Source organism: Rhinatrema bivittatum, unplaced genomic scaffold (assembly GCF_901001135.1).
Source record: "Rhinatrema bivittatum unplaced genomic scaffold, aRhiBiv1.1, whole genome shotgun sequence".
NCBI lineage: Eukaryota > Metazoa > Chordata > Amphibia > Gymnophiona > Rhinatrematidae > Rhinatrema > Rhinatrema bivittatum.
The window spans coordinates 217676-228500 of NW_021820743.1; the positions used below are offsets into that span (position 1 = coordinate 217676).

At 43.5% G+C, this 10825-nt stretch overlaps 1 protein-coding gene across 1 annotated transcript in view; it reads right to left on the reverse strand.

Moving 5' to 3' along the window:
• LOC115082065 (extracellular calcium-sensing receptor-like) overlaps positions 1–7459 on the reverse strand; it is a gene marked incomplete at its 5' end in the record, with an annotated part of 62040 nt that extends 54581 nt beyond the window's left edge. The window contains one exon of the mRNA XM_029586326.1: positions 7168–7459. Coding sequence (XP_029442186.1) covers positions 7168–7459 — 292 coding nt within the window. The remainder of the gene's footprint in view (positions 1–7167) is intronic.
• Between the last annotated feature and the right edge of the window lie 3366 nt (positions 7460–10825).

Here is a 10825-nt window from a genome sequence, read left to right on the forward strand (position 1 = left end):
AGCCTTTCATGAGGAACTTTGTCAAATGCCTTCTGAAAATCCAAGTATACTACATCTACCGGTTCACCTTTATCCACATGTTTATTAACTCCTTCAAAAAAGTGAAGCAGATTTGTGAGGCAAGACTTGCCTTGGGTAAAGTCATGCTGACTTTGTTCCATTAAATCATGTCTTTCTATATGTTCTGTGATTTTGATGTTTAGAACACTTTCCACTATTTTTCCTGGCACTGAAGTCAGGCTAACTGGTCTGTAGTTTCCCGGATTGCCCCTGGAGCCCTTTTTAAATATTTGGCTAACTTAGATGAGATACTCAGCAGCATGGATATGCTGTTGAATATCTCCGTATTCAGTGCTATTTAGACGGATAAGTCTTATCCGTCTAAGTGTAGATCTACTATTGAACATGTCTAATTTAGTTGGATAAGTTATCTGGCTAAGGCTGAATATTTCTACTTACCCAAATAATCTATCTGGCTAAATAGCGATCCACCTATTGCCCACCCACATCTTATCCGGCTTAGTAGATAGCCAGACAAATGTCTTATCCAGCTATCTAGTGGCTGCTAAGTATAACTGGATATTCAGCAACTGCTAGGTAGCCTGAAAGGTTGTACTAATCTGGCTGAATATTGGGCCCATCATGTTGAGATCCACATTAAGGGGTAGATTTTCAAACCGCGCGATTTGGCGTACTTTTGCTGGCGCATCAGGCGCAAGCAAAAGTACGCGGGATTTTAGTAGATACGCGCGTAGCCGCTAAAATCCTGGATCGGCGCGCGCAAGGCTATCAATTCCGTATAGCCGGCGCGCGCTGAGCCGCGCAGCCTACCCCCATTCCCTCCGAGGCCGCTCCGAAATCAGAGCGGCCTCGGAGGGAACTTTCTTTTGCCCTCCCCTCACCTTCCCCTCCCTTCCCCTACCTAACCCACCCGCCCGGCCCTGTCTAAACCCCCCCCCTTACCTTTGTCGGGGGATTTACGCCTCCCGGAGGGAGACGTAAATCCCCGCGCGCCAGCAGGCCGCTAGCACGTCGGGACGCGACCTGGGGGCGAGTCCGGAGGGCGCGGCCACGCCCCCGGGCCCGCCCCCGGAACGCTCCCGACACGCCCCGAAAACGCAGCACGGTTCGGGCCCGCCCCCGACACGCCCCCTCAGAAAACCCCGGGACTTACGCGAGTCCCGGGGCTCTGCGCGCGCCGGTAGGCCTATGTAAAATAGGCCTACCGGCGCGCAGGGTCCTGCTCACCTAAATCCGCCCAGATTTGGGCAGATTTAGGCGAGCAGGGCTCTTAAAATCCGCCCCTAGGAGTAACTACCCAAGACAAGGATCTTGGAGTCATTCTCAATAATAAGTTAAATTCTCGTAGTCAAAAAGAAAACAGAATGTTAGGGATTATATGGAAAGATATGAAGAATGAAAGGGAGAGCATTATAATGCCTCCATATAGAGCTTTGTCTGCAGATCTTGTCGCCTCATCTCAAAAAAGATATAGCAGAATTAGAAAAGGTACAGAGAAGGCCAAGAGATATAGTAAAAATGGATGACATGGCTACCTTATAAAGAAAAGCCTGTTCAGTCTCCAGAAGAGACAGCTGAGAGGGATATGATGGAAATCTATAAAATCATGAGTAGGGTGGAACAGGTACATAGGGAACAGTTAACATTTCAAATACTACTTTGACCAGGGGAAAGCACTTTTTCACTCAATGTACTTTCAATTTGTGGAATTCATTGAAAGTCGTTACATTCAAGGCAACTACCATAGCTGCGCTAAAAGGGTTTGGACAAGTCCAGAAACATTTATTAACCAAATGACTCCAAGAAATCAACCACTTATACCGAGGAGTGAGAAACAAGATATTGGATATGCGTTTTGGGATTGGCCATTGTCAGAGCCAGGATGTGCAGCTTGATGGACCTCTGGGTACTTCTTATGTTCTTATTTATTTATTTAGTTAAAAAATATTTACCAGCTCTCCACAGTTTAGCTTGAGGCAGTGCACAGTAAGAACATTCACAATAAAACAAGTCAAGTTAGATATTCATAATTTGAATGTGGCTTAGTAACAAATGAAACCGTTGTCAAATCAAACCAAAACTTATATACTCTCAAATGTAAAGCCGTGGTTTTCAAAAGAAATGCAGATAATTGAGATTCAATAATTTTTTCAATAACTTTTGCAAGAGTGGGAAATAATTACCTGGGACTTCAAGGTCAAGTTAATTTTTCTTCAACTCAGGACTGATTATAGCAGACTTAGGAGAAACTGGGAAAGTGCCAGTGCTAACAGTGTCAGCCAGGTACGGCATAAGTGCAGAGGCAGGAGGTCTGAAGCTGAGGACACGAAGAAAGAGAGGGCAGCAGCTGAGATTTTACTGAAGGCAGAAACCTTACTAATGCCTCCTCCGTGGAAGGTCCAAACCTAAGTCTGATGAGGAAAAAGCTGCTCTGATATCATTAATTTGCAATCGAACGAGATTAAAAATGTACAGGCAGTAAGGAAGAGCCCTCAGAAATGAGCTTGAACAGGGCCTTGGGTTTGTTCTCTGACTTAACAAGAGCAGTTTCAAATAAAAATGTCTTCTTATCTGATCTAATGTCACACAAACAATGTTTGGTGCTCTTTTGTAGGAGAAGCTCATCTTGTGCTTTCCAGATGTCTGTGGTGTGTTTTTGATGTGCTGCATGTTTTATAGATCAATAGAAAAGATGGGTGGTGTATCTGAATCCCATATTAATATAATGTATGTGTAATATGTAAAGTGTGTGAGATAATACAATTGCAGAGGGGACAGAGATAATGTTTGGTGCTCTTTTGTAGGAGAAGCTCATCTTGTGCTTTCCAGATGTCTGTGGTGTGTTTCTGATGTGCTGCATGTTTTATAGATCAATAGAAAAGATGGGTGGTGTATCTGAATCCCATATTAATATAATGTATGTGTAATATGTAAAGTGTGTGAGATAATACAATTGCAGAGGGGACAGAGATAATGTTTGGTGCTCTTTTGTAGGAGAAGCTCATCTTGTGCTTTCCAGATGTCTGTGGTGTGTTTCTGATGTGCTGCATGTTTTATAGATCAATAGAAAAGATGGGTGGTGTATCTGAATTCCATGTTAATATAATGTATTTGTAATATGTAAAGTGTGTGAGATAATACAATTGCAGAGGGGACAGAGATAATGTTTGGTGCTCTTTTGTAGGAGAAGCTCATCTTGTGCTTTCCAGATGTCTGTAGTGTGTTTCTGTTTTACGCTTAGGCTGTGTTCAGGGGTAGTGAACACCACCCAGAAGGGTGGCTCCAGGTGGAGAGAGACAGGAATGGCTAGAAACAGTGTCTGGGTCCAGGCTGGGTCAGGGCAGGCGGCAAGTAGCAGTGTCTGGGTCCAGGCTGGGTCAGGGCAGGCGGCAAATAGCAGTGTCTGGGTCCAGGCTGGGTCAGGGCAGGCGGCAAATAGCAGTGTCTGGGTTCAGGCTGGATCAGGGCAGGCGGCAGAGCAAGGCAGGTCAGAAGGCCCGTAGGCCACACACACACAGAAGACCCGTAGGCCACACACACACAGAAGGCCCGTAGGCCACACACAGTAAGCGGCAAGGCAGGTCAGAAGGCCCGTAGGCCACACACACACAGAAGGCCCATAGGCCACACACAGTAAGCAGGGCAAGGCAGGTCAGAAGGCTCGCAGGCCACACACACACAGAAGGCCCGTAGGCCACACACAGTAAGCAGGGCAAGGCAGGTCAGAAGGCCCGTAGGCCACACACACACAGAAGGCCCGTAGGCCACACACAGTAAGCAGGGCAAGGCAGGTCAGAAGGCCCGTAGGCCACACACACACAGAAGGCCCGTAGGCCACACACAGTAAGCAGGGCAAGGCAGGTCAGAAGGCCCGAAGGCCGCGCAAGGCAAGGCAAGGAAAGGAATAAGGCCCGAAGGCCGCGCAAGGCAAGGCAAGGAATAAGGCCCGAGGGCCGCGCAAGGCAAGGCAAGGCAAGGAATAAGGCCCGAAGGCCGTGCAAGGCAAGGTCCAGGGACCAAACGCACAGCAAGCAAAGAAGGAAGGCTAGAGCAGGGAGCCCAGGCGAGCTCGATGCCGAAGCACCGAGGGAACTGTCAGGCAGGGTTATAAGGGAAGGCCCAGAACATAGAGAGGACAGGGGAGATGGACTGGGCCTGTCAGGAGAGCCAGCACTAGAGGGACCCCTGGTGGTGAGGCGGTTGCACAGCAGCCATAGCCGTAACATTCTGATGTGCTGCATGTTTTACAGATCAATAGAAAAGATGGGTGGTGTATCTGAATTCCATATTAATATTATGTATGTGTAATATGTAAAGTGTGTGAGATAATACAATTGCAGAGGGGACAGAGATAATGTTTGGTGCTCTTTTGTAGGAGAAGCTCATCTTGTGCTTTCCAGATGTCTGTGGTGTGTTTCTGATGTGCTGCATGTTTTATAGATCAATAGAAAAGATGGGTGGTGTATCTGAATTCCATATTAATATTATGTATTTGTAATATGTAAAGTGTGTGAGATAATACAATTGCAGAGGGGACAGAGATAATGTTTGGTGCTCTTTTGTAGGAGAAGCTCATCTTGTGCTTTCCAGATGTCTGTGGTGTGTTTCTGATGTGCTGCATGTTTTATAGATCAATAGAAAAGATGGGTGGTGTATCTGAATTCCATATTAATATTATGTATTTGTAATATGTAAAGTGTGTGAGATAATACAATTGCAGAGGGGACAGAGATAATGTTTGGTGCTCTTTTGTAGGAGACGCTCATCTTGTGCTTTCCAGATGTCTGTGGTGTGTTTCTGATGTGCTGCATGTTTTATAGATCAATAGAAAAGATGGGTGGTGTATCTGAATTCCATATTTATATAATGTATTTGTAATATGTAAAGTGTGTGAGATAATACAATTGCCGAGGGGGACAGAGATAATGTTTGGTGCTCTTTTGTAGGAGAAGCTCATCTTGTGCTTTCCAGATGTCTGTGGTGTGTTTCTGATGTGCTGCATGTTTTATAGATCAATAGAAAAGATGGGTGGTGTATCTGAATTCCATATTAATATAATGTATGTGTAATATGTAAAGTGTGTGAGATAATACAATTGCAGAGGGACAGAGATAATGTTTGGTGCTCTTTTGTAGGAGAAGCTCATCTTGTGCTTTCCAGATGTCTGTGGTGTGTTTCTGATGTGCTGCATGTTTTATAGATCAATAGAAAAGATGGGTGGTGTATCTGAATTCCATGTTAATATAATGTATGTGTAATATGTAAAGTGTGTGAGATAATACAATTGCAGAGGGGACAGAGGTAATTCAGGATGAAGCATTAGAGAACAGTGAGTCTGGTCTGCCTAGCCCTGATTACTGTGTCTGCAGAGGATGCCTGTGTGGCTCCTTACAAACCACAACCATGCAGGTCTCTAGTTTCTCAGTTGTATTTATCATGTTATTTATTAGTTGTGTACAGGGTCAGGCCACACTTTTTCACTTGGCATAGATGTCAATTTCTCTAGCTATGGCTCTATTGGACTGGGTGATATCACCCATTCAGCATATTAAACTGGCCCCCTATCCACCCTGCCTTCATCCCAGCTGCCTCTCATGCATGGAAAGTGCAACGTATGGATGGGGTGACCTATGCAATGCCATTGTGGCTCATGACAGCATTCTGACCTGCTCAGAGGCACGGATGGGGGAATTACTGAAATGCCCACCTATGGTTGACAGCACCTACAGTCATGTCCCATATTTCATTTTCTGGTTGTGACAAATATATTTTAACCCATGATGAATATCCCCCTGAATAGACCCTCTTACAACAGGTGATATTTAGGGAACTTCACTTTCAGTTTTTATTTCATTTTTGTTGGAAATTTATCAGTCTTTATTATAGCAAACCAAGGGGGTCATTTTCCAAGGTGTTATCGCGGGAGATAAATCACGCTAACAGCCGTTAACGCAATTTGCGAATGCAAATTCATAATTTTATAGTCAGGGGGTGGAGCATATGTAAAATGGGAAACAGTTATCATGTGCCACAAAACACCTGCAGTGTTAGCGTGGCTAATAGCTACAACACATTCGTTCATGTTACAGGCCAGTAAAGGGTTATTGTGGAGAGGGAGAGGGAGAGGGAGAGAGTTCCTATAATGCCTATGCCCTAGCCAGGTATTTGTATCCCTATGGGAGGGCCACCTAGTAACTCGAGGTGGGGATTAGGTATGAGCGTAGGGGGTTGGGGGCCACTTTCACATTCAACGTGAGATGTACGAACAGAACAGTGGTCTTTTGTGAAGATTTGCTGGCCGTCGGAGTGAGGAACCTCACTCCAAGAAGAGATTTGGGCAACGTTCTCTCCACCTAGCTTGTTGTTGCCCAGGTAGAGTGTCCATCAAGCTAGGTGGAGAGAACGTTGCCCAAATCTCTTCTTGGAGTGAGGTTCCTCACTCCGACGGCCAGCAAATCTTCACTAGAGACCACTGTTCTTTCCGTACGTCTCATGTTGAATGTGAAAGTGGCCCCCAACCCCCTACGCTCATACCTAATCCTCACCTCGAGTTACTAAGTGGCCCTCCCATAGGGATACAAATACCTGTCTAGGGCATAGGCCCTATAGCAAGGTTCTCTCTCTCTCCCTCCCCCCCCCCCCACTGAGCTGTTTGGAATTGTTGTGGACTGTGATAACCCTTTCGTGTACTGCGAAGATTCATTGGCTGTTTTATCGCGGTGCACGATGTCTTCGAGATTTGCGAATCCATTTCCGCAAATGGCGAAAACATGGCGTCACGCGATGTTTCCCCGCTGCACGAAGAATGCCTTATTTGCATGGGACACGCCCCCTCATGCGTTACCACTGCGATATTGGAAAATGAGGCCCCAAATGACAGAAAATGAGTGGGAAAAATGGCTCCTTCCCTTGTCTTCCCTTAATAATTTTCTCCTGTTTTCATTGGCTATAATAAAGATTGATAAATTCTTGTGAAAAATAAAATCGAAAATTGAAAATGTAGGACCCTAATGAAATTTGACCAGTGGAGGCTCAGACTGCAAGAGTGAAATAAGCTGTATGAATATTTCCAAATACATCTCCTGTTGAAATCTTATGTTTAAGTATTTTCCTTAAAACCTCCAAACATATTTTCTCTGTTTTTACCTGTGGGTAATGATAGAGTCCCAGAATCCTGGCCATAGGTACAGAAAGAGCTGACAACAACTCTCCAATAACGCCCGTCTGTAATTGGTGGTGCTGGCAGCTGTAGCCCGGCACTGGACCCAGCTTCCCTGAGAGAAGTGCCAGGGATCCCCATGTAGCTCTGCTCTCAGCCATGCAGGAATCATAAATGCGAAACCCAAGAGTGATGTTGGGTAATAGATCCGGAGATTGGTTAATTTCTTCTATGGCAAAAGTCATGGCCAGCACATCTCGATAATTTATACTGTGGAACCTGCAGTGCAAGGAAAGCTCATGTTACAGAATTCTCCCTTACTACTCAGGAAGTCGATTCACAAAGAAGAAGTAAAAGCAATTGGCAAGTTAGTTCGATTTCAGAGATTTTAACCATCATATCTTTTGCCCAAGGCTTTCATTTCCCAAGACTTCAGGAAGGAAGAAAATTCACAGAAAAAGTCATACAAATATACGTTTTCTACAAAGAGCCAGCCGCGGCAAGACGCTGGCTCCTCCGGCGGCGCGGCAGCAGCATAGAGGGAGCGGAGGCAGGCCCGGGTGCCGCGTGGGGACGCCGGAAGCGCAGCGGTACGGGCCCTCGGAGGTCCGGGGAGGGCTGGGACGGAGCGGAGCCCTGCACAGGTGAGCGGAGCGGTCGGGGCCGACCCGGAGCCACAACAAACACAAGATGAGGATGCACCATGGAGTGATACAGAGGCATTGGGATATTCTCTGTTTTATTCTCCATTCCTTTCCTAATAATCCCCAGCATTCTGTTTGTGTATGATATATGAACACAAGATGAGGTCGCACCATGGAGTGATACAGAGGCATTATGATATTCTCTGTTTTATTCTCCATTCCTTTCCTAATAATCCCCAGCATTCTGTTTGTGTATGATATATGAACACAAGATGAGGATGCACCATGGAGTGATACAGAGGCATTATGATATTCTCTGTTTTATTCTCCATTCCTTTCCTATTAATCCCCAGCATTCTGTTTGTGTATGATATATGAACACAAGATGAGGATGCACCATGGAGTGATACAGAGGCATTATGATATTCTTAGTTTTATTCTCCATTCCTTTCCTAATAATCCCCAGCATTCTGTTTGTGTATGATATATGAACACAAGGTGAGGATGCACCATGGAGTGATACAGAGGCATTATGATATTCTCTGTTTTATTCTCCATTCCTTTCCTAATAATCCCCAGCATTCTGTGTGTGTAAGATATATGAACACAAGATGAGGCCACACCATGGAGTGATACAGAGGCATTATGATATTCTCTGTTTTATTCTCCATTCCTTTCCTAATAATCCCCAGCATTCTGTGTGTGTATGATATATGAACACAAGATGAGGATGCACCATGGAGTGATACAGAGACATTATGATATTCTCTGTTTTATTCTCCATTCCTTTCCTAATAATCCCCAGCATTCTGTTTGTGTATGATATATGAACACAAGATGAGGATGCACCATGGAGTGATACAGAGACATTATGATATTCCCTGTTTTATTCTCCATTCCTTTCCTAATAATCCCCAGCATTCTGTTTGTGTATGATATATGAACACAAGATGAGGATGCACCATGGAGTGATACAGAGGCATTATGATATTCTCTGTTTTATTCTCCATTCCTTTCCTAATAATCCCCAGCATTCTGTTTGTGTATGATATATGAACACAAGATGAGGTCACACCATGGAGTGATACAGAGGCATTAGGATATTCTCTGTTTTATTCTCCATTCCTTTCCTAATAATCCCCAGCATTCTGTTTGTGTATGATATATGAACACAAGATGAGGTCACACCATGGAGTGATACAGAGGCATTATGATATTTTCTGTTTTATTCTCCATTCCTTTCCTAATAATCCCCAGCATTCTGTTTGTGTATGATATATGAACACAAGATGAGGATGCACCATGGAGTGATACAGAGGCATTATGATATTCTCTGTTTTATTCTCCATTCCTTTCCTAATAATCCCCAGCATTCTGTTTGTGTATGATATATGAACACAAGATGAGGATGCACCATGGAGTGATACAGAGACATTATGATATTCTCTGTTTTATTCTCCATTCCTTTCCTAATAATCCCCAGCATTCTGTTTGTGTATGATATATGAACACAAGATGAGGATGCACCATGAAGTGATATAGAGGCATTATGATATTCTCTGTTTTATTCTCCATTCCATTCCTAATAATCCCCAGCATTCTGTTTGTGTATAATATATGAACACAAGATGAGGATGCACCATGGAGTGATACAGAGGCATTATGATATTCTCTGTTTTATTCTCCATTCCTTTCCTAATAATCCCCAGCATTCTGTTTGTGTATGATATATGAACACAAGATGAGGATGCACCATGGAGTGATACAGAGGCATTATGATATTCTCTGTTTTATTCTCCATTCCTTTCCTAATAATCCCCAGCATTCTGTTTGTGTATGATATATGAACACAAGATGAGGTCACACCATGGAGTGATACAGAGACAATATGATATTCTCTGTTTTATTCTCCATTCCTTTCCTAATAATCCCCAGCATTCTGTTTGTGTATGATATATGAACACAAGATGAGGATGCACCATGGAGTGATACAGAGGCATTATGATATTCTCTGTTTTATTCTCCAATCCTTTCCTAATAATCCCCAGCATTCTGTTTGTGTATGATATATGAACACAGGATGAGGATGCACCATGGAGTGATACAGAGGCATTAGGATATTCTCTGTTTTATTCTCCATTCCTTTCCTAATAATCCCCAGCATTCTGTTTGTGTATGATATATGAACACAGGATGAGGATGCACCATGGAGTGATACAGAGGCATTAGGATATTCTCTGTTTTATTCTCCATTCCTTTCCTAATAATCCCTAGCATTCTGTTTGTGTATGATATATGAACACAAGATGAGGTCACACCATGGAGTGATACAGAGGCATTATGATATTCTCTGTTTTATTCTCCATTCCTTTCCTAATAATCCCCAGCATTCTGTTTGTGATTGATATATAAACACAAGACGAGGATGCACCATGGAGTGATACAGAGGCATTATTATATTCTCTTTTTTATTCTCTATTCCTTTCCTAATAATCCCCAGCATTCTGTTTGTGTATGATATATGAACACAAGATGAGGATGCACCATGGAGTGATACAGAGGCATTATGATATTCTCTGTTTTATTCTCCATTCCTTTCCTAATAATCCCCAGCATTCTGTTTGTGTATGATATATGAACACAAGATGAGGATGCACCATGGAGTGATACAGAGGCATTAGGATATTCTCTGTTTTATTCTCCATTCCTTTCCTAATAATCCCCAGCATTCTGTTTGTGTATGATATATGAACACAAGATGAGGATGCACCATGGAGTGATACAGATACATTATGATATTCTCTGTTTTATTCTCCATTCCTTTCCTAATAATCCCCAGCATTCTGTTTGTGTATGATATATGAACACAAGATGAGGTCACACCATGGAGTGATACAGAGACATTATGATATTCTCTGTTTTATTCTCCATTCCTTTCCTAATAATCCCCAGCATTTTGTTTGTGTATGATATATGAACACAAGATGAGGATGCACCATGG